The 27,523-nt window shown below is 38.4% G+C and overlaps 2 protein-coding genes across 14 annotated transcripts in view; both read right to left on the minus strand.

The window, feature by feature from the left end:
- Nucleotides 1–5,082, minus strand: part of mctp2a (multiple C2 domains, transmembrane 2a) — a 43,216-nt gene extending 38,134 nt beyond the window's left edge. The window contains exons 1-4 of one of the 2 annotated variants that reach the window (XM_088006279.1): nucleotides 4,805–5,082; nucleotides 3,346–4,296; nucleotides 1,865–1,924; nucleotides 1,667–1,778 (exon numbers count right to left, since the gene is read on the minus strand). In XM_088006279.1, coding sequence (XP_087862405.1) covers nucleotides 1,667–1,778; nucleotides 1,865–1,924; nucleotides 3,346–4,284 — 1,111 coding nt within the window. In that variant the 5' untranslated portion in view covers nucleotides 4,285–4,296; nucleotides 4,805–5,082. The remainder of the gene's footprint in view (nucleotides 1–1,666; nucleotides 1,779–1,864; nucleotides 1,925–3,345; nucleotides 4,297–4,804) is intronic. The other variant, XM_088006278.1, reaches the window with a different exon arrangement.
- A 6,097-nt stretch (nucleotides 5,083–11,179) lies between these two features.
- Nucleotides 11,180–27,523, minus strand: part of mef2aa (myocyte enhancer factor 2aa) — a 71,786-nt gene continuing 55,442 nt past the window's right edge. For 5 of the 12 annotated variants that reach the window (XM_014983333.2, XM_014983385.2, XM_014983394.2 and 2 more), the window contains 7 exons: nucleotides 26,318–26,540; nucleotides 23,977–24,036; nucleotides 18,346–18,530; nucleotides 16,365–16,388; nucleotides 13,770–13,899; nucleotides 13,474–13,597; nucleotides 11,180–13,281 (listed from right to left, as the gene is read on the minus strand). In XM_014983333.2, coding sequence (XP_014838819.1) covers nucleotides 12,945–13,281; nucleotides 13,474–13,597; nucleotides 13,770–13,899; nucleotides 16,365–16,388; nucleotides 18,346–18,530; nucleotides 23,977–24,036; nucleotides 26,318–26,540 — 1,083 coding nt within the window. In that variant the 3' untranslated portion in view covers nucleotides 11,180–12,944. The remainder of the gene's footprint in view (nucleotides 13,282–13,473; nucleotides 13,598–13,769; nucleotides 13,900–16,364; nucleotides 16,389–18,345; nucleotides 18,531–23,976; nucleotides 24,037–26,317; nucleotides 26,541–27,523) is intronic. The other 7 variants (XM_014983418.2, XM_014983427.2, XM_014983376.2 and 4 more) reach the window with 3 other exon arrangements.

Consider the following 27,523-nt stretch of genomic DNA (forward strand, 5'->3'; position numbering starts at 1 on the left):
CTGCCAGCCCGTGACAGGGAAACCTCCAGGCAACTTGACAGGAGGAGAATATGGCAGCTAGCACGGCGAAAAAGCTCTGGCATGAGTGAGAATGGTGACGATGGAAATTAATGGGGGGAAGAAAGGAAAAAGAGGGGAGAACAAAAACCCCAAGGAGTGGGGGGCTGGTGGTGTGGGTCCCTTTCAGAATATGTAACGACAATGTATGCCATTGGTGGCCCTTTGGCACAGTGCTGATTGTTGGGCAAACAGTGCAGAGGCAGGGGGCGTGTATGGGCATTGCATCATCATTGTGCCATCTTGTCACGAAGTGTAAGATCTCAACTAGCACAGGACGCTGGACTTGGAGGGTCTCCTTTTACCCAACAGGATTAGAAAAATAAAAGAGAAAACTCCACAGCGACAGGGTTGATGATCAACCGAAGAATAGCCTGAAACTTTCAATTGCAAATGAACTGATGCTGATGTAGCTTTGAAATGATATGGAATTACATTTAAAACATTAAATAAATCTAACACCATCTAAAAACAAGTTTAATTTTTTTTAAAGAAAAGAAAGTTCTCCAAACACTCAAAATATGTCAGCAAATTGTCACGTTTGAGACCACACATCCTTTTTAATCCTTGTACTGCTGCAGTTCTGTTTTTGGCCACCAGAGGAAGCTGTTGTTTTGAAGTATAAGCATTAAGCTGATCTTCTGAATGGAATGAATGGAATCAAATTTATTGTAAAAATTATCATGTAAGCTTTCTCTGTCTTTTCTTCCTTAAGGTAAAGGTGCCAACAGAAAAACATCATCCCTTACAATAAGTCATACAACAAAGGCATTCTCCCAGGGATTAGAAAGGAAACTTAATTCTGAGCATTAGGTTTTCATTAGCAATGTGGAGTAATCATCAGTATTTAATATATCCAGAACAGAATTACAGAATTAGATTAACTTTACAGACACTATAAATTATTGAGATGTCCATGCTGCTATTATAGCTAAAGCGGAGCTTTAAATGTAAACTCTCATGACATGTGACCTTTTTTCACTAAATATCACAAAATAAATGAATAAAACAGAAAAATTATTTCCAGAATGTGCTTTTACTTTTTGGTCTGTTCAAAAATAAATAAATGCATAAAAGCTATTCATGAAAAAATCTTTTCCTTTTTAATTCTAACAGTCAATTAAAGAGGAGTTACTACAACTGTTGTTTTTGTTTTTGACATACAGGTTTCCACTCTGGTACAGTCTGCTTTTTGTCATACTGGTCTAACTGCATACTTCCTAATGTTTTTTTTTTTTTTTTTTTTGTCATTCTCATAGCAAAGTTGTATTAAAGCAAAACCACAAAACACACCCCATTCTTCCTAATCACACTAACCCTTTCCAAATGTGAAATTTTACATTGTTTTGTTCTTAAACATTACAAACCTACGCAGGTTTTGTTCACCTGCAATGTTTCATTAAGGCCTCACCCTTTAGCTATTACCAATGGCAACACACAATGGGCTGCATTCCTTTAACCGAAAATGGGATTGGCGTCTTTGAACAGCTCCAGCCAGCTGCATCAGCCTGCCATATTGCTGTAAGAACAGTTTGAAAATATGTACGTTTCTAAGTTCAGCAGGTTGCAGGAGGGTCCGGAACGCTTGAGGGTCATCTTGGTGACCTACCGGCACGCCTGCTTCTGATGACCAGATTCCGACCATATTTTAAGTTGATGTTTAGGAGGTACCTCTGGAACCGGGAGGGTGTTGGCGCATCGGTGCCTGGCAACAAAGTGTCCTGTGGAGAAACCAAAAGTTAAACTAACTTGACTGTTCATAGAAGCTGCTTGGGATGTTTTAGTATTTTTGTATGCGACTACTCACAGTGCCTTCTGCATTATTGTCATCAAAGTCATCACAGTATTCAAAAGTTTCTGCAGAGTTCTGAATTAGAAGTATTAAAAAATATTTTTAATAAAAATACATAAATTTCTGCATGTAGTTTGTGTTTATACACAAATTCTTAGAGGTGCAGTATGTAACTTTCATAAAGAATATCTTTCATACATATTTGTTAAAACTTTCTCCATGTCATGACATTTTGTTATGAAACAGATAATCGGCAAAAAGATCCATCTCTTTCTCCTCCCTGAGCTGCTATTGTCCTCTAAAGTGAAAAAAAAAGAAAAAAGAAAAATCAGAGCCAGGAGGAGTGTCCTAATATTATCAGTCAATGCTGCTAAATGTGCTAATGTTGGAGAAGCAACTCACCATCACAGTAAAAATCTTCCGTAATCGGTGGTAGTGCTACCTAGCCTGAGCCTGACCTTACCTCATTTTACCTGGAAATGAGGAAAGATCTGGCACTATGCTACCTGAACCAAAAGGAGGTGGGGGGAGGGATGAGCAGCGCCTCACAAGATTGAGATTGACAGCAATAAGACCCGCCTCCTGACTGATTGGTTGTTTCTAGTTAGGACTGGGAGCACTGGCAGAGGAGTCCAATTATTTCACAGATTATCTGTCTCACACCTTACTATCACAATATAGTGACCGTTTCAACAAATATGTAACAAATATGTAAAAAAAAAAAACACTTTTCCTTCCTTCCTATGTAGCTTATTTAACTTTTATCTTAAAGCTGCAGATAAAAGTTACACATCTGCAGCTTTAAGGGGCATAGAGTGTCAACAGTGCGTAAGAGATTTTAACAATCTTTGTTCCCACAGTAGAGAGATTTAAACCATATTGTGTAACAAACTTGTAACACAGGTTTGTAACTGGTTTCGTCACTGTACCTCAGAAACGTTAAAGAGAATAAAAGGTTGAGATTATATCCCAGCGAAACCTCAGCAGGTCATTGCAAAAACCTACAGAGGCTTTTTCATATGTCAAAGATTGACTGATGCCAAAAAAGAAAAAAAGAAACATATTTCCAAAGTAACAAAGTGAATTAAAATAAATCTAAAATTCATTTGAGAATGGCTTTATGCCATCTCTCATCAATTCTTTTTATGGGCAAAAAAGAAAGACACACATGCTATTTGCTTGTTAGATCAACTATGCAAACATTCAAGTAAATGTGCTCAAACTACCATTCCAATATTAAAAACTATGCTTTTCACAAAATATTAGGTGTTCTTAATAGTGCCCCAAGTTTTTCAAAAGAAATTAATAACTGCATCCAAGTTGGAATGTCTTGGATTTGTGAATCACAATATAAAAAATGATTTCTAGTGCGAGCTATTGTATAAATTTCACATTTAAGCTAACAAGAGTTCTCTATCTTGATTTAATCTTGATTTATAGTACAATAAAAAAAAAAAAAAAAAAAACAGAATATTAAAAAAATCCATATTACTAACCTCCTCCAGAGACTCATCTGGGTTTTCTAAGTCCAAAAGATCGTCATCCATGGACATTTCTCTATGCAGAGAGGAAGAAGATACTTGTTCAAGGTCTTCCTCATCCCAGGTCGAGGGCCATAGCATGTTAACTTGATCCTCACTGGGAGTGACACATGCAGAATACAAAGAAAAGGCATCTGCATTGTCAAATTGAGCCTCTAAGGACAGCCTATCAGTAGATGAGTTTGGCCGGCTGGTTTGTATAGTCAGCTTTTCTGACGTCGGCTTTTTTGTCTCGAACATCACGGTTTTCTTCTCAGTGTGAAGACGTTTTTCTTCCCCCATTGAGTTTGCTCTGTTGAGGACGGCTGCAACAGCGTCAGACATCCTTCTGCGAGTATAGGGCTCTTCCTCAGGTACACTCTCCTTCTCCGCCTGGTCGCTTTCTGGTTCTTTAATGGGTTCGAATGTGAACTTTTGCATGTTTTTCTTGGGTTTTCTATGCTCTTGTGGAGAAAAGCCTTCAATACGAACATTCCTTTTGCTCTCTGGGCTCGAGGTCTTCAAGTAAACCTCATCCTCATAGGCCGGCGGAGCACTCAATCTGTTTGCTGATGGAAGATTAATGTTATGAATCCTGTATTGAATGTCTGACACTGAGTGACTGAGTTTCTCTGCAAAAAGTGGTCCTTCGCTGACTGAACCACTAGCAACAGAATCTGTATCACTCTGACCAGGAGAGGTGCCAAAGTTGATGACCTCAGAAGGGGTACCCAGTGCATCAGTTTCTCCAGAGCTCGCTTCGACTTGAAGTGAGGTAAGGTCTGGCACTGATATGCTGCGCCGATTGGCCAGGTTCCTTGGCTGTTTGGCAAGCAGCTTTTTACGTGGTTTCTTGATGTTGGGTAGCTTAGTTTTTAGACGAAAATTCTCCAGAAATTTCTTTTTGCCTTCCATCTTAAGTGACACCTGTGGGGTGGGGAAGTCAACAAAAATGTGAAAAAGAAATCCGTTTCCCTCAGACACCGTTTACAAAAGAATGATACGGAGAACTACAGAGAACAAATGCATTCCTAAAAGCCCCAAAAAAGTGATAACAGAAGTTGTTTGTGTCATCAAAGCAAAGGTTATAGGCTCATTTCAAAAGACGACTAAAGTGCATTTGCTGTAGATTATTTACTAAAGCATATTTCAAATCTTTATGGGTTTAGACTAGTGATGAGCAAGAAACTATATGAATTGTCAATATAGCTGCTTATCGGTAATCTTCAAAATAATACTTCTACATTTCAAAGGAGTGACTTTTAAAATAAATTTACATTAGTCTCGTTATTATGTATTTTCCATGTGTTTTTGTGTTCCACACTAGCTATAATTATTCATACAACTGATTGTTGGAACTACTCCATTCTACATACAAACTCAAAGAGAAAAATGTGACTAGCAATAATGTGACTAGCAACAAAAGCTTATTTACCTGCTCAGTCGTCCTCTTGTACACACCTTGACAGAGTAAGCACTGAGTTAGTTTCCTACTATTTCGTAATTTTTGTGTCCTGGAGACATCTCAACCATTCCAACTATGATGAACAACAGGATGTGTCTCAGAAGCAACGTCTGTTGATTGGTGGAGAAGCCATAGTGGCTGAAACTAGCACTACCAGTCACACAAGTCCTAGTTTCAGTGAATCAGAGTGCCACTGGTAAACTTGCCGAGGTCTGTCTGAGTTGTCCGTGATAGACCGAGCTGCATATGACTCATGATATAGGAGATCAAAAAGTATCTGGTTGAGTAAATGGAGACAAATGCACAAAGAGATTAGACTGACACCAAAACAGTTAAATGTTTGCTCAGAGTACAGCAGCCTGTTTTGTAAGTCTGTTGATTTGTATACTTGATTTATTTACATATGAGAGTATGTCTGCTTTTAGCTGCATATACAACACGCTTCTCGGAATTCTCTTATAGGTCCAAGTGTTTAAAAATATACCTAATGCTGTAATCTAGCCTAATTCTACAGCAGAACTGTCCAAAACAATCCCAAAATACTTCGGATTGATTCTGCAACATGACTGAGGCATATGAAATGTCAGAGCTCATCTTGCACTCCGTTTCACACAGATTCACATTTGTTTACTGAGGAACACAGTTAGCCTAAGCTCCTTAAAACTGAGCATTTGTGTTTGTTAGGTATAAACTTTAGCTCTGTGTCCACACAGAAGCTAATGCAACAGACCCACTGCTGTTTCCTCTCTCCCTCTCTGCTTGTCTCTGCTCTAACGGTGGAGACTAACATGACAGCAGATGTGTTTGATTCTGGGCAGAGACTTGTTCAATATTTGCTGATGTCTTAAGGAGATCAGGCCCACATGAAAGAGCCACAACTTGGCTTCTAGTTAAAAGGCAGGTTTTGGTATCGGTACAGGGCAAGATCCCCTATGGCAGGTGGCCTCAAGGCCTGCATATCACACAAATCAAACAATCCAAAAACCTTGCTCGGTTGCTCTACACATGCACACTGGATCTCATCCAAGCCACAACACAGCTGGTCTCATGGCCAGGGAGCCAAAACATTATGCATTTTGGGGGAACATGGAAGCACACAAACAACGTGCAAGGGGAACAGGGAGGTTAGAGGGCGCACATTTGTAGCATATCATTTATCATTTGCTTAATGGGTCACTAAAAGCTACTGTAAATAACAAATATCTGTCAGGTGTCGACATTTCTTGAAGTAAAGACATTTTTTTTTTAATCTAATGTAAGACGTACAATTATTTTTTTTTCGTCTTAAAATTTTAAAACACCAACTCCAGCCTTCTTATAGAAAGGCTTTCAATCGAAAAAGGCTTTCACAAACTGAATACTCACGTGTACTCTCAAGTCAGTCAAACACTAACGCGTCCCAGCATCACCTGCAAGCTAACTACCTGTTGCTCAGGTTTCTGACGTAATAGTTCCGTTTTTGTGGCAACACCTTTCAGGTGGCCCGGGGAGTTTGACCTTATATTTTCCGTCCTGTACGCGAAGAACGAGATCAGATCCAATCTCCTTTGTGATTACAGATTGACTATGTATTAAAAATGCTACTAATGTTTATTTCTTTCGCTGTTTAGCTGGTATGTATATTTATATCAGCTTACATGTGGTAGCTTTGACTTCGACTCCACATTTTAGGTTTTTTTATTTGATTTGATTATTATTATTATTATTATTATGGAATATTACCTGAAATTAAAGCATTGTTTCAAAGCATATCTAAAAATGTTTAGCAAAAAAAAAAAATGTTTATATGTTAGACCTTGTGTTGTATCATTTTTAATCTAATTTAATGTGTAAACTGCAAGTCACCGCTAGGTGGTACACTTGGTCCTATTTTCAGTCAGTCGTGTGACATTAGCTTAACTTTTTCAGAGGGAAACTCGACTGGTCCTCAAAACTTGCAAAACTTGCAAAACTGCTCCAGTCTCAGTTTTATTAGTTGCCATAACAAGCAACTAGTCTGGGAGGAGGATGAAAAAAATCCTTCAAGATTAAAGTTTCCTTCAGGTTCTGGTGTACAGAAACCCAGTTTAACAATAAGATCACTGTAGTCATCTGAAATATGAAAAAAGGCAGATTTTAAAGTGGTGGCATAATTTGCAATCCTTTCCGCATGGAGACTGCATGTTCTCCCTGTCATGTGTTTTCTGTGGGTAATATGACTTTCTCTCACTTTCCATAAACATCACTTAGATGAATTGATTATTCTAAGTTGTCTATAGGTATGTGCAAGTATGTCTGTGAAATGTCTGAAATATTTTCAATACTGTGGTAGAAATACTTTTGGCAATGAGAAATCCATTGCCAAAATGGATTTCTCCAATGAGAAATCAATGGAAAAATCAATTATTTGCAATTATTAAATAGTAAAGTTAATTAACACATTGAAAATAAGTGTTTTTCTGATAAATCAGTTTTCTCTTCAAAATGTTATCTGTTGGTAAACAAAACATTTAAATACCAATTTATACTTTTATTTGAAGAAGGTGCAATCAAAAAATAAATGTCGGCTTGCGGACAATTTCAATGGATGTAAGATCCATCTCATTTTCAAGACATTTGGAAGAAAGCCTATTTTAGCTTCAATCAAGTAGTTGGCCTTTCAACGACTCTTGCATAACTGATGATTGGTATAATGGGAATGAAAACACAAAAATCTTGATTGTTTTTCTCTCTTTTATGAGTGTTTCTAAGCACATACTTGAAACATAGGATTTCTGCATCTGTAGAAGTCCTATATTCCCTTAATACTCTCAGAAAACCCAATTTTGGACTATTCCTCAAAAACCTATGTTGTTTGTTACCTTTATTTAACCAGGAAGGAAAAAAAACTGAGATTAAAAATAGTACTCTGGGCTGTTTTATATCCTTGTTCTTTATGGAAAAAACCTGCACACCCACATACATTTGATAGTTATTTTTACTATTCTAAAACATCTGACTCTAATTTCCCATTCAAATTTAACCCCTGACCTAAAAGTTGACTATTTTCCCCATGAGCATAAATATAGAAATGTATGCAAAATTTAAATAAAATATGAATGGCGACATAAACACTTTTACAACATGATGTAAAATGACAGGAATTCATGCCTACATACTAAAAACCTGCAGATTATTCTTTTTATATGTTGTGGTGAATGTTGTCCCAACATCTGTAAGTGATCTGCTTTGCAGCAATTGTTCTTTTCCATAGTAAATATCTTCTTTTAATCGTCACTACTGGAAAAACACAAGTAAAATTTCTCAGTGCAACAATGACTCAGGAATATTTTACTTCCAGTATTCCTGCAAGACGTGACAGTTAGCAAGGTGTGTAGCATGCATGACAAAAGGACCTCCCAGATGTGGAATGCAATTTTGATACACCCATGCTGTTTGTGCCATGACATGTCCAAGTACATGTGTTCAGACCAGGTTTTCATGGTAAAATGAAGGATTCGTAAGATATGCCAACTTAAACTCATTTAATTATTTCCAGCATATTTGATCTTAACCAGCTTAGAATTTATGTCATAATTCTTATGTAACTTGCTTAAAAGTGACATATTTGGAAAAACATAGTTCCATTTGTTTAACTAGTTTATCTTAAGTGCAACATTGAGTACAGTATCACTGAACTTAAGTTTCTTCCTTACTTTCAGTTTTGAATTTGTTTCCCTTTTTGCCCGTTTTTAGGTATTGGAAAATCCTTTACATTCCTAAGTATTTTTAAATTGCCTTGCAATTGAACCAAACCACTGTTCCTTAAAAATATGTCCAAGAGATAATAAAACAAGCATAAAAACTCCTTTCTAACCTACGTGACCCAACCAGGAAGCCAGCGACCTACTGCGTATACATTTAATTGTACAACAACGCCGCCTTCTGGTAACTTTGCGGAAATACATAGATGTCTGCTAAAATTTAACATAGCAAATCTTACCATTAAAGGCTACTGTATGGTTTTCTGTTTTTGTCGTTTCATCTGCAGAAAACCTTTATATTGCAGGTCATTATGAGAAAGTCCTCTGTAACTTAAAACTGCTGCTGTCTCTGAGTATTCAATTTGAGGAATAGTTTGGATGTCACGAAAAGTAAATGTATTACATTACACTTAAGTGATCCATTAACTTATTTTTACTATTATTATTTTGTTAACACATCTTTATTCCAAAGCTAATTTTATTTGTATTGCAGACATGTTGCAATGTGGCCATTTTTAAGCTTACAGTCTTTTGACTAAACTTTTGAAAATGCAGCATTAACCAAGTACACAAAGATGAGCAGACAGAGTTCAGACTGAGCATACACTGAGGTGTTTAATAAAGTTGACAGTTTATACTGTTTGGGACTTCACAGAAGAACAGATTCTATGAAAGAGTTGTTTACTTCATTTTATACAGAATAAGAGAGAGAAAAAAAATTACACATGAAAAGCCAATATTTGCACTTTTTTGTGTAGAATACAAATTTTGTACAACAACATCTAGCATAGTATCTTAATTGTTCAATAAAAAGTTCACTTGAATAATTATTGTATGTTGAAAATAAAATAACACATTCAAGCGAAAACAAAAATGCAGATTAACTTAAAATCTATTTCAATTTTAAAACAAATAATTTTATTATTGGCAACAAAGTCCAGCTTGTGCCGCCAAACGGTCTGAGCACTCAAACCGAAAACAGCTCCTTTAGTTACGTGAACTATTAACTACAGACACTTACCAAACACTTAGTTCTGTTTATAAAAGCCATGAAGCGAAGCGGTGTGCTCTTGCACAGCAAAGTGAAGAAAGTCCTCTCCAGAGGTTCATCGATTACCCTTTCCTTTCACATTCATCAGTTATGCACAATTTGGACGAGGACGAACAGAGCGAATTGTATCACCGTGCATTCACCATGCAATATCTTGTGTGAGTTTGCAGTGAAGAGGGGCGGGATCTGCTCCCACCCAGATGATGTCTGCATTGTCTTTTCCGTACAGGAGTGAGAACAAATGTGGTGCAATTTCTCTTTGGAATAAGGCATTTCCTAACTGTGCATATTGGTAGAGCAACTACAAAATTCCCTGATATGTCATCAAGTGCTAAAAAATGTGCTCAACTATCAGGCGGTGCTGCCAAGACAGGCTGATTTCTGTTGAAGTCATTTATTATTGCTATTTTCCTCTGCTGTGTTAAACTGGATCACAAAAAGGGTAATTAAACACTATGGTGTATATTTATGTGTCATAAAGTGTCTCGCAAAAGCAGTCAGTTGAACTTTTTCAAAGTTTGTCACATTACAACCACAAACTGCAGTGGATTTTATTGGCATTTCGTGTAATTTTTACAAGTTAAACAGTATAAAGTGTGGCCTCATTTTTGTATTTGCTTCTTTTTCTTCAGAGGTCAGCTTTTTGAGTTTGTCTGGGTGCAATGGAGGAGAGTATTAATCAGAGAAACAGCCACTCTGTTATGGCTGCTTCAAGAGAACACTACAAATCTGATCTTTCAAAAAAAGAGTGCCAAAAAAGGCAATTGTTGTATGAAAGCGAGACGAAAGCGATAAAGGTTTATAACATAACCCCAAAATGTGTGGTTGTAGTTGTCGCTAGAGGCAGAAAACACATGCCACACTTTCCAGATTTTTGTTTGTTAAAAAAAAAAAAAAATATATATATATATATATATATATATATATATATATATATATATATATATATATATATATATATATATATATATATATATATATATATATATATCTTGCATTTCATAAGTACTGCGCTGTGTCATGCACAATCCCAATAAAATTCATTAAGACTAGTGGCTGCAACGAGACACAGTTTGAAAACGTTCAAGCTGTACGAATACTTCTTACAGGAAAATGAATATGAGGAGATGGCCCAAACGAGATTGATGATAATAAAATTGTAGTCCAGTAACTTCCAGCTGTGGCACTTCAGAATAAGAGGCTAACAGTCTGACACTCTTTCCCCTGACAGCTTGTGGACTGAATATGTTTAGTAATGACATCATAGCATTTATATTTCATGTGAAGTGGGGTTAAATCTGCATAGATCTGCAATGGTGTAAAACTGTGGGAAGTTTGGGGGGAGAGGGGGGTGAAGGATGCCCAAGGTTACTAACAAACACAAGACAGGTCATGGAGAATGCACAGAGAAATCCGTCTCGTACAGAAAAATTCTCATACAAATGTGTGCCTCTCAGCAGGAAATATAGAAGTCAGTCAGTGTGCTGTTATCTGATGAATGGGTTATTCCTTTTGAAATGGAGAATTAAAACCGCCACAACCCTGTTTTTTTGTTGTTGTTTTTTTCAGTCATTGTTACAGTGTAATAACACAGGCTGTATGCCAAAACAACTTTCAATTTCTTTGCAAATTTCTGGCTCCTATTGTTCCTACTACAAGGTTACAGCACTGTCACTAAATGGGGATAAGCTTGTGATAGGATTTCTTCAGCCAATTGGGTTATTACGGGTATTTACAACCACATGTGGGCCCGCATATATGATTATTACGCCAGCAGCTCTTCTGCGTTTAAATTTGTTGAGTTAAATTCCAAAAGCCAGTGGCAGGATGAGCCAAATGGCCTCAGAGATGGTTTTCATTCAGTTGAGTTAGAAGCAACAACAATAGAATATTCTCTGTTGTGTGAGATAAAACCGCGGGTTTGAATTGTGGCAGTAACTTCAGCACCTGGTGTTAGACACAATAGGTAAGAAGAAACCCTATTTCCCCCAGCCTTTTGATCATCCTTCAAAAAAAAAAAAAAAAAAAAAAAGAAAGAAGAAAAGTTTGACCTTACTTAATTCGTCATAGAGTGTATTCAGGGCAAACAAGACAAAACCAATAATCTATAAGCAAAAAATTTGTCAGAGTTTATGCAGAAATGACTGAACAAAACCTTGAAATATGGACCAGTGACTTCTTTTTTTTTCTTAAAGGTCCACTCCTGTAAACTCAGCTGTAAACCACAAAAATATACTTTTCTTGAAAACGGTGTACTCACCACCCTGGTAATATATATATTAAAGTTGCTATTTACACAACAACAACAACAAAAAAAAAGACAAAACGCTTGGCTCATATTTTGACATTGTACAAATAGAACAGCAAACGCCCATGGCTTTTTGATTTCGGATTCAAGAATCAGCTTTTTGTGATTTTCACACCGCAACAAAGTACGATGAAAAATACAGAGTATGATGAGAAAAAAAAAAAAAAAAAAACAAGACAGGCAGTATTTGAGCAAACTGTAGAGAGATTACAGCAACTGTACAACACAAAAACCCAAGCTTTGGCTTATTTAACTAATGAACTGTTGCTCAAATGTGAACACATTGGCTTACTAACCAGCTCAACTGGACAGGTTTGCATTATCTTAACTGTATATTTATACACCTTCCTCTTTTAAATTATAAAATGAATTATCATTATTGCGATAAATTCTGATGTTATTTTACCTCCCATGTTGTTGTTTTAAAGTTGTTTTAGCTTATTAAAGAGTCTTGAAAGACCTCGCCATGATGTGCTCTGTGTCAAAAGATCATATGGATTTAAAAAATTTAGAGAGGCCCCCCCGTTTTAGACCAAACTTGTGTGATTGCACCGCTGTATTTGGACATACTTCTTGACGTGAACATCCTGTGTAATTAGAGAGTCCTTAGCCTGAAAGCAACACAATTTTCTGGGATTGTTTGCGAACTTGCGAGCACGACAGCAAAACAGCAACTACATGTAAGTGTCTGACTAGACCAGTGGCTACAATATTCTACCGCTTATCGCTTAACAATTTTCTCTCATCTGCAGACGCCTTCTGAACTGCACCAAGTACCTGATACCACCTGCCAGTGCCCAAAATGTATTTAGATTATTTAACCTTCCTGTATCAGTTTTAGAATTGACTTAAATATGCCCTGACATCTTCTAACGTTACATCCCAGAATTACAAATCGAAGTGGAGTTGAATAATAGAATAATGTTGACAGCTCTAAGGACCCTCGCTCCGTCTTTTATCCCCATGTCTAATCCCTCCCTTTCGCTCTCTCTCTGTCTGGCTGGTGACTGCAGACCGGATCAGAGCTCCTTATGTCACCCATGTATCCATGCGCAAGCGCTTGACTGACGGGCTCTCCCTGTCCTCAGAGCCGGCAGGGGGTCTTCCGAGTCCAAGCGGGGAATGGAAGTCCGCCCGGTGGTCCTCGCGGTCGCTGCCGTCATATGAGCTGCAGGACGAGCTGAGGCTGTCGGCGGGCGAGCGTCCCAGGACTTCCTGCCGGCTGGAGCCTTGCTGGGGCTGCTGTGGGGGGAACCCGGATGGGGTGACCCGCTCGCGGGGCGGGGAAATGGGCTCAGACTTGATGTTTATGCTCTGGCTGGTGCTAATGGATAAGTTGGAACCCTGAGGTAGGTGACTTCCACCACTGCAGCAGAGACAAGAGGAACATCTCATGTTCAGTGTACAACAAAAGTGAAAAACAAAAAATAAAAAACAGTGCTAAAAGACAGGAATATGTAAGTGAATGATTCAGAATGATATCACAGAGGACCGTGGGTGTTGCTTTTATGCGAGGGTGTCTGTAGAGCGTGCCTTTGTTTGCAAGTGTGTTACTTACACCAAAGAATTAAGAGCTGCCTGGCCTAGTTGATGCTGTTGCCATGCAGACATGGAGCCCAGAGAGAGGCCGGGAGAGCTGAAGCCCTGCAGGGAGGAGATATCTGCACTGCTCAGCGAGTACTCTGTTAAAACAAAAGCAGTCACACACTCACAAACTGAGAACTAACTCACATTTCACCTTCACAACTGTGCACTAGCAAGAAAATAGCAGGAACAAGGAACGTGAACCACAAGCGGTCCCAGCTGAGGGGGCTGCTTTCGGTGTAGGGATGAGGGCAGAAGGTGCAGACTCACCAGCAGGATTGTAGGCGGTGGGCATGCCTGAGTAGACCAAGCCCTGTGGGGGCAAGCTGGGGGTGGTAACAGACACAACAGGAGTGGCAAGAGGCTGGGTGGACTGGGAACTGCTTATCCTCTGGGTGTTCTGTAGGACACAAAAGCAAGATGGAGAAAATAAATTCAGCAAACATACTAGTCCAAATCCAGAAACTAAACACTGTGAGCATACTCTCATCGCAGAAATTAAAAAGTACTTGAAAATATTCTTTTTTTCCCCCTTAATTTTACACCGGACATTATCCACCACAAGGTGGCAGTGAAGCTGTGCAAGTTAGCAAAAATATATAACAGTATTTTAAATTGTACAGTTAAAAGTCATAATCACCAGATGTCCATCTCAGTAAATTATAACATAAAATTCGATTTAATCTAGTGATTAACTTTATAAAGTGAACAGTCTGAATTGTATAAACTCAACTCACACAAAAAGACATACAGTATTTTAAGTGTTTGTTTGTTTTTTATTTTGATGATTAAAGGTCACAGTTAACAAATTCCAAAAATAAGATTCACAGAAAATTATGATATTACGTAAGAGGAGTAAAAACAGAAATTTCACCCTACTGCGCAGTATGTTTATGAAAGGTGAGGGACTGCATGTGGACACAGTATTTGGTTGGGGCTCCTTTTGCATAAATCACTGGATTAATGCAGTGTGGTATGGAAGCAGCCTGTGTTCCATGTGACATGTTAAGGAAGCACAGGTAGCTTTAGCAATAGCTTCAGCTACTCTACAGTTTTGGTCTCTCATTCTCCTTCTGATTGTTATAAAAAGGAGAATGAGACTTCGATTCAAGTCAGGTCATTTTGCTGGCTTTTCAAACACAACGACACAATGAAAACTCACCAAGTTATTATGAAGTGCTCCAAAAGTTCCTGCATTCACTCTTGAATTTATAAAACACACCAGTAGATGACATGACTCCCCAAATCTTCACTGACTATGAAAATGTGGACTCTGTGCCACTCAACTGATATGCCAGACTCTGGGACCTTGATTTCAAAATGAAATGTTATATTTACTTTCACCCGAAAAGATGACTTGGTTTACCAACCAACAGCCAAGTCCTTTTATTTTTCTTTGGCTCAGGTAAAAAAAAACAACTCTGATGTTGACTCTGATTCTGTGGTGGTTTAACACAAGTGAAGTGACTGTTGCAGTCAAAGCCCCAAATACTTCCGTGTGCATTAGCTTCTGAAATTATGCCTCCAGGTGCAGCACACACTCTGTAAATCTCCCCCAAACTACTAAAGAGGCTTTACGTCAGAACATTTTCAGGGCTCCAGTTATCCCTATTGCATTTGCATGTTTTCTACCACATTTTTCCTTCCTCTAAACTTTCCATTAGTATTACTGGATACAGCACTCTGTTGGCTGTCAGCTTTACTAGAAATAATAGCCTCAGCTATATCAGTCAGTGTAATGAACCTATACAATGTTTTTACTTTTGAAATTGAATTACTGAAATAACTTACCTTGTATTATTCTTAAAATTGAAATGTTCCTGTAAAATCTAAAAGTTTAGATTGAAAAGCACATGTGCAAATGTATTCACTAAATACATCACAATGACAAATCCCCTGTAAAATCTACCTTTCCTTATTATAGTTTTTTTTTGTGTTTTTTTTCCTGTAATATGTCAAACGTGTAAATAGTGAATTGGGATAGAGAAAACTCTCAAGATTCACTCTAAGTCCAATCAAATAAGCATTCAGAGCACGAAAAGTCAGCGCAAGACAACAGATCGCTTTTACACTCACATAACACCCGAATGAGATGTTGCAAGAGGATAACGCAAATGACACATTTCAATTCCCAGAGTGACGCACAGAGGAGCTGCGGTGGTTTTTCAGTGTAGTGGCTGGCATGCATCCACACAAACACACCTACACAGCTCAGTGCGGTCATGCAGTGAGCTTTGCTGCGAGCTACAAAATGCACACACGGCCTAATAATCAAAAGCAGACACGCTGCAGCTTTTAAAACAATGCTATGACAAACCCTCCGTGTGTAATATAACAAACATATGCGCAGCTGCCAACGGTTGCGTTTGAACCCGGATTGCATCATAAAGTTGATGGCTTCCTTGAATTGTTCCAACACTATCCGGCCAGATGACTTCACCAAACCCCAAGTATCTCAGAGAGTGATTTCATTTCGGATGATGTAATTTTCTCTCCCTTGGAAAAAGAATATACGATTTATGTTTTTCTCATTGCTCTTCAATTGTTAAACATCAAACTGCGACTGTAATATAGCAGTGTGAAAAGGATTAGCATTAGTTCTCCTCTTTCTATCACACACTCCTGCACACTGAAACTCCTGGTGACTAATATTCACATGTTTGGAACAGAGGAGCCAATTTAACAGGCCAAGGCAGTCTTCTTCACAGGCCAAACTTAATGCATGCAGTGACAAAAGCTGTTGTCTTTTACATTTTTTTTTAAGGCAAAATGTCTCCTCTTTGAACACCGCCTTCAGTTCACCATGTGATTACTTTGAAGCGTGTTAACATTTCAGCCATTTGCCCAGGCATTTGTCAAACTCACCAAATCCATTTCCTCCTCTTCCGACTGCCCTCGACAGAAGGAAAAGAAGAGAGTTACGGAAAAGGAGCAGAGTGATCAGGAGGGGGGAGAGGTGATAGCTGTCAAGATTTTATAGCAAAAGTAAAACTGCTGATGAGTTCTGCCACCGATGCAAAATCTTCCGTTTTTATGAGCATTTATGAACAGCTGTGCCTTAAAACCTTTAAGCAGAATAAGAAATAACTTATTCTGATATAGGATACAAACTAAAACTTTTCCCTAACATCAACTCACAATCATTATAAACTACAGATAGTTGTTTTTTTTTCCTGTTCACCCTGACTCCTCCCTGAGCCTGAAAGGAGAAACAAGAAACCCATCTTCCATCTTTCCTTAGCTGTGGGACACACTGTGAGCAGGCCAGGGCTCCTAATACTCATCCTCAATCAATAGCTGTGGGAAGACACGACAAGGGCGACAAGATATTATCTGGCTCACACCCTGGGCCCCTGATTAAGTCTTCATCTACACTCTGTCACACTGAGATGTGATTAATTTAATACCATTATGGCCTAATGACAGGCTGTCTGCAGACCTGCCACGGCAGCCACCTTCCACCGCCTCTACAGCTCAGGCAAGACTGAAGCAACCTCCAGACTGAACCTGTTTCAGATCTCAAACAGTTTGTCCTGTCTGCTCTTGATGCATCCGAGGTGCAAGAATGTTCCTTCGCAGGAACAGTTCTCCGTTACTGAAGCACTTGCAACATGTCAGCTTTTAGATAATACTTCACCCCTCTATTCTACTTAACAGTACCTTTGAAAACTACTCATACCATTTGAAAACCAGCGTTCGTCGCAATTACAGCTGGAACTGTTACGAGGACGAATGCGCTCTTATTTAGACCATTACATTATGGCTGTGACTGTAAGGCTAAGGTCTTTGTACTGCTGGAAGTCCTTTCTTCCAGAATTGCCCTTTTTTATCCCCCACCATCTTTTTATTAATTCTGATTAGCTTCATTGTCTTTTGTTAAGAAGAGAACAGAATTATGACACTACAAAGTTGTACTATCAGGATGATGTGCTTAAAGTGTTTAAATCTGCCACAAACAGTGTATTGCAAAATTGATTGAGTGCTCAGAGGATGTGTATTTATCTCAACAGATTCTCACACCTGAGCTGTGGATCTATGCAGCTCCTCCAGAATTTTTCTGAACAATGCTGTTCAGAAAATTACCTGGCTGGTCAATTTAGGAGGACGGCCATGTCTTACAAGGTTTGCAGTCATCTCAAATATGTTCAGTTTTTTAATAATAAATTAGACAGTGCTGCTTGAAATGTGCACATATACTGATATTGTTTTAATAATTATTCTATGGTTTTAACTTCCCCACAACTTTATTGTTGACCTGGTTTGTTCCTTGGTTTTTATTGTGCATTTGTTTAATTCATGTTTATTAATAAACCTTTACAGAAAAGCTGGATTTATTCAGAGAAACAAGTGTGGCTTCTGAAGCCAATTGTGCCTTTATTTAAAGGTGACAGACTCTGGGAAGCTGAATACAAATGCATGCCACCCATTTTGAAACTTTCACTGTAAATATTTTGAAAAGTATTAATCATTTTCCTTCCACTTCACAATTACGCAGCACTTAGTGTTTGCCCATGAATACCTTTGCAAAGCCCTGCATGAACCTAGAGTTCATTTCTAAGGGGTTATGACATGTTTACGACATAAGGCTGAAGGAATCTTAAAGGAAGGTGCAAAAAGTGCAAAAAGCTGATTTCATAAAGAACATTGTTGTAGCAAGTTTAATGCAGATAAGCAAAGTCCTAAATGAGGTGATAACCTCACTTGCAAACCATGATGTGCTGCGATGATAACATCAAAGACATGTGCAGGGAAATTCTGTACATGCTTCTGCTATGAAAGTTTTAATGCAGTCTCTCAGTTCCTCGGGCGGATGAAACTGGTGCGCGGCGGTGTGCTCTTTACTCACCAGTGGGGGCATCATCCCTTTGCTCGATGGAGGGATAACAACCCTCAGGTCTGGCTTGCGGCTCCCCATTCCCATGTTCCCTCCAGGAGGCGGTGGAGACTTGGTAGGCATGACTTTACCCAGGCCGTTGCCGCTGGGCGTGCTGAGGAGGCTCGGCGAGCCCCTGGGGTTAACGAAGCCGTTCCCTGCAGAGACACACGGCAACAGAAACGCATCATCAAACCAGAGGCCTGTGACTGACAACACTCCCGGCCATATGAGAAACCTCTCACGCCGTCTTGTTCCGCAGCTCGCGTGCAGCATGCGGCGTTAAGTGTTTCCAACCCTCTGGGAAGTTTTAATCGACTCGGATAATTATCCTGCGCGTTTACAAAAATAAAATGTCCATTTCAAAATTGATGAGCCTTTCATTTTTTATTGTGAATGATTACATCAAAGGCAAGTCTTTGCATCTTGGGGATGAAGCGCAGTTCACTGGCAAATGTACTGTGACCACTAAAAAGACACAACTGGGTCTCGAACAGTTGAACAAATATTCTGCTGTGTGGTTTTGTAGTGCAAACAACAGAAAAAGTGCAAGACTTTTGTCTTAATGTTCACACCTTGGTGATCATAGTCATTAGTCACTTCCCTTATTATATTTTAAATGCAAAACAAAATATTCACACCATTTTCTGTTGCACAAATACTAAGCTCCTAAAATTGAAGAATCTCATCATTGGGTAGAAACAAATACTAGTTGAGAATTTTTATTTTTTTTTTCCCCGAGTTTCAGCTCTTAAGAATTCTGTTTCACCTCATACTGTGCATCTTTACAGACCACAACACATTTAACAAAACTGTCTGAAACAAGAAAGTGACTTTGAGTTTTCTTGTTACAAGGACTCAGTGTCCAAATGTGTCAAATTGTAGCAATGCTGTGAAACGTCTGCATCTGCTTAGTTTAAACTGTTGACATGTTTTAGCACGTCTTATAAAAAAAAAAAATCTTGTTCCTGTTTTGCAAACCTACAATACTTTAATTTTGTTATTCAAGTGCAGAATACTAAATGACTCCTCTGAACAAAGTCTGCAGTTCTCTAATAAAAACCGGGCACCCAGCTGCTGCTGGGAAAACTGAAACAAAGCAGAAGTCATATTTCAAGTGCACTTGGATTTTAAAGGCATTGTGCTTTTAATGCATGTCTGAGTGAAATGTGTCTTTGCAACCAAAGAAATGTGGTTTTATTTCTGAAAACGATGAGAACAAAAAGCAGAAATCACATTATCTTGCAAAACGTCGACAGATCATTAACACTTCAACAAGTTGCAGACTTGTCCATTGTCTTCAGCGGACAGAAACACAAAGTGTGTACACGACAAAGAGGCTCGGGCGTAAAATACATAATGGAACAATGGCCCCCGCTGACTGCAGATAAGGAGAGCAACAATTCATGGCCAAATAAACAGTTATGAAGCCTACAATAGTATCTCACAGCTGAATCAACAGTGTGTACAAGCAGCTATCGCCATCAGCTCTGGCTTTGATCACACACAAGACTTGGCTGCCGCTGCAAGAAAACAGTGTTTACAGAATTAGCAGGGTAAATGTCCAAGGCTCCAAAAATAGCAAGCCTGATTAAAAACAGCCAGGATGTCATTTTGTGGGAATGAGAAGTTAGTGCAAATAGGATTTCATGTAAAGGAATGGGAGGCAATGTGGCAATTTGGCACGTAAAGACCAATCTGATAACAACTAGGGAGCTGGTGTTCGACTCCGGCAGAAGGCTGCACTGCACACAAAACATGAAGTTATTTTTTGAGAGAAAACAGGACAACAGGGATGACAAATAGGCTGTTTTCACAACAGACATTTCGACTTACAGGAGGAGGGAGCCACCATCCCCGTCATTACTGGGTTATTTGTTTTAGCTCTGGAAACCACGTTGTTGTTGTGATTTGTAACATTACCCCCCATATTATAAATGATTCATGCTCAGTAGGCCAGGTTACTCAAGGCTCTTTTTACAGTGCATTGCAAAATTATTCAAACCATTCAAATTGCTCCACATAGTTGGGGAATACAACTCTACAACCACTTCTGGGTGTTTTACTGTGATTTTAAATGACAGACTTACACTAAGTAGTGCATAGCTGCAAAATGTTCTTAATATAAAAATCTGAAAACTGGTGTAAATTTATACTCAGCCTCTTAATTCTGGTCCAATTAAAATCCACTGCAATAAACTCTGTCAGAAAACCCCTGATGAAAAAAACAAAAACAAACAAACAAAAAATAAAACAGAAGAAGTCTTGTCAGTCAAAAGCAAAACGCCATGCATGGAAGAAAATTGCACATTAACCTGAACACACCATTCAAGCACTACATGGTGGTAGCATCATGCTGTGGGGATGTTGTTTTCCAACAAGGAAAGGACTGCAAGTCAAAGTTTGTTTGCAAATAAGAAATGTCAGTCACTATGTGGACAAAGTGATACCCTAAAACACTGGCAGTTTTTCTGAGATTTGAGTCAAGAGGCTACATGCAAATACACTCTATACTTTTTGCAGTTTTATTTGGAAAACATTTTAAAAACTGCATGTCCTGTGGAAGGGAAAGCCCTTCCACAGGACGTAACAAGCAGGTTACGTCTGACACGCTCATCTAGACCGGAACATCTTCATTGTGCAGATAAGCAGAGGAAACAACTATCCAGGTAAAGCAACTATCATTAACTTTTAATAATCTGAAGAAAAACCTCATGTCAATTTATTGTTTTGACTTGTAATAACCACCAACATAATTATAGTACTGCTATTCAACGTTTTATACAACAAAACTGCACATGAACAGTAAAAAGTCAACCAACAAATCCCCACATGCAAGCTTTGATGAGACTCCAGCCTATAAACCAATAGACACAAAGGATCTGATGTACAAAATACCCACAAGAAGTTCTCTGTCTGCTTGATATGTCTGAGGTGTTTCGGTTGTTTTCATTTTGTGCTTGAATGATGTGAGTTGTTCATCTCCAAAACCAAAATAACAGGATGAATACAATGGCTGTTGTTTTTGTTATTGTATTATTACTAGGACATATTGCCAGGATCAATTATTATCTTAGTCATTTTAGATGTTTGTCTGCACTGACATCACAACCCGAGGACAGTTTATCACACGGTCGTCTTCCAATTTATTAAAAAACAAACACAAACATTCTGCTGTCTTTTTACAGACTGATTTAGGCTTGAAGTTTCCAACTAGACCATGTTATCTGTGGAATGTGCCCTGGGATGCCTGATAAGGAGTAAGACGATTATTTTCAAGCAAACGCAAGACAGGTAACACGCCTTAAACAGCTAAACTACAAAGTTATTTCAGAGCCACGAGCCATCGGAACCAACCACAAGTTAAGACGCAGCTTGCTTCCAGCGTCTGCCCTCAATCTTAATTATTCAGATTTCACCGGCCTTAAATCCTCTGCCACTGAAACCTGTCAACACTGAAAGCAGTTTGGTTTCTGATCATTGTTCTGAATTGTTAACATGGTATGGAAAAAAAGAGAAGGTGGTGGTGGGGGAGGGGAGGTATTACATAAGGCCCTGTGTTTACAAATGAAGCCTTTGGTTTTTATTTTCAAGATCAAGGAAAGAAAACACGGTGAGTTATTGTGCCCAGCAACCCACGTGTGTTTCTGTCAATGAGAAGAAATAATGGAAGCCAATCAAGGACAACAAAAAACAGCTTTCAACTAACATAAGCCATGCACAGATCTTTCATTGTATCTCAGAGGAATAATTCTGGAGGAAAAAAAAAAGAAAAGAAAAAAAAAATGTTGCATCACTCATCAGGTTGAATACATGCTACTTATCCAACTAATCATAAGTGGATAAATCAAAACCCACTACAGAAGAAAATTACTTTCCTAAAATAAAGGCAACATCACACGGACCCCACCCTGCTCTTGCACTACTCCATTCGCCAGTGTTGAATCATATATGGTGAAGTATTTTAATGTAGAAACAAAAGTTCAAAAGCTGCCTTAAAAGTATAAGTGCAGTTAAATCAATATTAATTTGACTTTCAGAACAATTTAAAATTATAAGTGAAGCACTTCACATTAACTCATATGTGTAAAACACTCAGAATAAGTGGGATTTAACACAAGCATTAAAAGCATTAAACCTACTCTGCAGATACACGTATTTTGTACATATATGTCAAAAGCTTGTACTTCTTCCAGATCAGATAATATGTTCAGCTTAAAGGTACATTGCAGGCTCTGTTAAATCTTCAGTCTCCACCTAAACATTCAGACCAGATGGGGACCTGCACTTGAGGTTAACTGTGTGTACAAGTTGCAGGCAGAAAGCACATAGTGAGGAACAGAAACTGGCGTGCATGCCGTTGTATAGAGTATAGCTTGAAATCAACATCAAAGAAAAGTTGTTGTGTTTTTAAAGGTGCTTATGAGCCATTATCTCTGCCACAGACAAGAACAACAGATGGCTTATTTCAGAAAATTCAGTAGCAGAAAATTGTTTGCCAGTGAATGTGGCCAATAATGCTCACAGTACACAGTACATGTGAGAAAGAACACTTGAACACCTAGCAAACAATCCAGCAATTAAAGCAGTAATTACTGAACAAGAAGTGCTTGGAAATAAAAAAAAAATCTTCCTGAGCATTGTCTTCTGACAGTTGTGACACCGTCTGAGTAGAAAAGAAATATCACACAATTTGTCTTCCATCTGTCCCTTTTGAAACGCTGTGCTCATGACTGTGACTCGTAAAAAATCAGAAGTATGTCAGGAACGGTCATCTGACATGGGGGCCGGTGCGGTTTGTTCTGCTTGTGGCCTCGGCTCCTCTGCAAACATGGTACAAACAACAGCTGCAACATGTTTGCACTTTGCCAAATGCTGACGACAACACCCCTCCTTCGCCCCCCACCCCCCACCCCTCCTGAGGGACAAGGTCTTGGTCCCGATACGGAATCAAAACCTAAAACGATCACACCGTCTTTTGATCAAATTTACTCTTTGAAGCCATTGGCCCAATGTAATAGCTCCAAACGGATGACGTCTGTGTCAAACTATTCTTACCGAATGTCATGCTGTTCTATGAGGATATGTTGTGTTTCACCAGCAATTCTGCTGAGTCATAAGGAAAGAGTTAAACTGCACCTGCCTCAACAACTCACAGAACACATTTCAGCCATGACAGGCTGTCCGGTCATTGTGTACTAAGGACTTAGTGGGATGACATGGCCTGAATAGCTGCAGGGTTATGCTGCTCTAGGCATCTTAGCCACCTTCTACAGCCTTATAGGGGCCTCCGGGGGAAGCAGATGCACCTGTTAACAGAGGTCTCCATGCAATGTCAGAAGACAACTAATTGCCGTACCTTTTTAGCAAAACTTTTTAGCAAAGGAACAAAAATAAAGTGAATTTTATTCATTCTTTTAACATTTTTTGTTTTGTTTTGCATGCTATGAAAATTTTATTTGGCTAATGGATGATCCATCAGACATGGTGACAAGGGTTTTGAAGCAATCTCAAATAAAATGCATCTACCCAGCCAGTGTGCTAAGCAGGAGGCCTATTGGGCAGAGCAACAGAGAGCTAATGAATCTCTCCAGGAGGACTTACCCGCTGGGCTGGAGCCCGCACCACTTGGCACTGAAAGGTCTGTGGTATCCAGCATGCCACCTAATGAGATGCACAGAGTGGATATGATTAACCATCTGCATCCTTTCTGCGAGCGAGCAGAGCATGTGATGGAGATGCCAGACCAGACGTAAGAATGTCAAGCAGAGCTCATCTTCACAGCACATGAAAGTGTGGAGTCTGTGTCTTCTTGGCAGGGGGGAATTTTAAAATATATGGTTAAGGAGAGCTACATCAGCGTGTTGTTTGAGTTTACATGCCTATAGGAGCTGAATTGATGAGCGTAGCATTTTAGTTTTGACAAGACCTTTGTCAAGCATTTAAGTGCACTCTTGGAAAGCAGATTTTATATCAGTTTTAAAAGGAATAGATTCTGTTAAATGACTCCAGGTAGTTGATATCTTAGATGTAGTACATAACATTGTACGCATTGTAAGTGTCTTCACTTACTATACATACAGATTAGTTATTCCTGAGGACTAAATCTAATGGGCCATCAAGGAGGGGCAGAGACTAATGTGGCTTGCTATTACGTTATAAGAACCCAAATCTCTAATATGTCATAGCGGTCTAGTCAAACACTGTTTTACAAACATTTAAACTGTTGTCATGCTTGAATTAGGTAGTTATTTATACTGCCAATTGTTCATAGAGGAACTGAAGAACTGAAGAATGGAGATGGTGGTACATTCATTTTCTTCCTGTGTAGAATAAATAGAGCATTTTCTGTCAGACTAACTCTGTAATAAAAGTAAAGCTTTTTCAAAAAGCCAACATATTACAGAGCTCTAACTGAATGCTGTTCAAACACTAGTTCTTATCCTGCTTTATTTTTTATATTTCGGTTTTTATCTTCATTGGAAATTCTTCAACATTCAGCTTGTGTTTCAACTAGGAACAACATTGGTGGTGCATGTCCTCCCAATTCACTTGCTTGTATAAATAACAATAGAGTTCAATGAAAATAACAGTCCAATACAAATGTGATGTTTTTTAGTCGAATTGCTTTAAGCCAATAAAAACCAGCTTTGCTTTTTCCCTCACTCAGACTAGCCAATAGCTTAGACCTCCAGGAGCAACTAATATGGATTTATACCAAATATACCAAAAATACATCTCATTAGATGTATTTTTAAAGCTTCTGAAACGTCAGTGTGACGCAAAAAGAGAAGAGAACAGCAAAATGGTGAAAGAAGCAAAAGACAAACAGGAAATGTTCTGAAGAACGGCCACTTAGTACATGGGGGTTACTAGCCAATTCTAATATGTGGTTAAAGCTCATTGAGATGTTTCACACCTTGTTGAGTGCACTTACTCTGTGCGCAGTGCAGAAAAACCTCATGAGAGCCATTTTGATTGACTGAGTCAGACAAGTTATACAAGTAGTAGTTCATCTGACATCATTTTTCCACCAAGCTGATATATATATATATATATATATATATATATATATGTATATATATATATATATATATATATATATATATATATATATATATATATATATATATATATATATATAGACATCTATATAGAAAGAGAGATTTTTGGCAGTTTTGGTTTTCATACTTTGCTATTTTGTTATGTTGCGTAACCGTAGCAACAGGGTAGTTTACAACAAGGGGGAGCTGATTAACATGGGAAAAGCTCCAATAATATCACAACTGAAACCAGGAATCCCAGAGATGTTGAAAAGAAGGTGTTGTGGATCCAGAGCAAGAGAGACGTTCAAACCTTCTCTTCAATACATCATAATGGGCAATGTGATATTGTTAGTTAACAAGATGGATGAACATTTAGCTCTGAGAAGAACCCAGGCTTCCTCTATCTATCTATCTATCTATCTATCTATCTATCTATCTATCTATCTATCTATCTATCTATCTATCTATCTATCTATCTGTCTGTCTGTCTGTCTGTCTGTCTGTCTGTCTGTCTGTCTGTCTGTCTGTCTGTCTGTCTGTTTGTCTGTCTGTCTATAAAACTGAGATCCACATGAGAACATCTGGAAAAAACAAAACAAAACAATAAAAAAACAAGAGTATTTTCAATAGTCATGCAGCTACAGCTAACAAATAGTTAGAGCCCACTAATTAACACAGCATATGTTATTCATAACACAATTTGGGAATTAAGAAATTAGAAGTACGGCAGAGAATCATATTCACTTTTTCTCCAGGCTTTCAGTATTTATGCTTCTAAATTAAGAAAGCATTTTATCAGAGTGAGTATTGGATGTGAAAACCAAAAATTGAAAACATCTATTGGAACTTGATTCATCACTGAAGAAATATATATTTTTTTTTATTTCTTATTTACTAACCTGCACTTCCTGCACTGGTGGGTCTCTGAGATCCTCCACCGGAGACGACATTCCTGTGCAGGGAGGCCTGCGGAGGGGACAGCATCCCGCTCTCATTCAGCGAAGCTGTGGCTGCTGCCAGGGCCTGGCTGCCCAGATTCCCTCCCGCCTGGTACATGGCGTTAGGATTGGACACGGGCACCGCCACATGCATGGAGAAGTTCTGCTGAGGCAACGCCGTGGGCTGGAGCAGGAGACACACAGATAAATATTTACACACAGCACATACCAAATCCAAGTTCTGATGTGTGGTTGACTGTCAGTTGTCATGGCAACATCAACAGACCTGCAAAGAGAGGGATTTAAAAAGCTAATAAATTTACAAAGGTCAGAAACCTTCCGAAAAGTGACTAAAGTAAATGTGCTCCATTAAAGCCTTTACAATCTTCTGCTAAACATCAATAATAAGGTACAAAGAAGAAGCTCGACAAACTGGAGTTATCATTCAAAAGTTAATTTGCTTCAAATATTTAGTACAAAACATCAAACTTTTAAAGATTTATTACAAAAGTAATATATTTCAAATGTGGGTTTTTTTTTGTTTTAATTAACAGCTAAAGAAAAACAAAGTTTCTTTGACAATTATAAAATGGCTAGTGACAAAAAAGAAGCAGAACCTGTTATAAGTGTATGTATTCTGTACTTTGCTGGAACCACATTAGTGTGTCTGAATGGTGAATGACTGATTTTAGTGTAAAGTGCTTTGGACTCCTCTGACTTAATAAAGCACTTCACAAATGCAGGTCATTCAACATTTTTAGCAAATAACATTTTGTGTCAATAAATGTCAACTGGACAACTGTCGAAACAATGAATGTGTAATCAATAACAGGATAAAATAACATATTTCCTATTGGATATGTGTCATATTCTAAATTCTTCACATTCCAAGCCTTAATCATCAAAATACCTAGAAATAAATAGGTGCAACATATTACTCTGTGTCTAAATTAATGTTTAAAATATATATAAATACTACAATAAAATAACATTTTCATGATATTCTCATTTTTGTACCTGTGCCTGGATAAATACATAAAAAACAATCATGATCTTTTAAATACAGATGAACTCTCATAGGTCCATGACATACACACACACACACACACACACACACACACACACACACACACACACACACAAAAACAGACAACACAAACAAAAGAG

This window comes from Poecilia mexicana, unplaced genomic scaffold (assembly GCF_051168715.1).
Source record: "Poecilia mexicana isolate PSO_F unplaced genomic scaffold, ASM5116871v1 scaffold_6, whole genome shotgun sequence".
Taxonomy (NCBI): domain Eukaryota; kingdom Metazoa; phylum Chordata; class Actinopteri; order Cyprinodontiformes; family Poeciliidae; genus Poecilia; species Poecilia mexicana.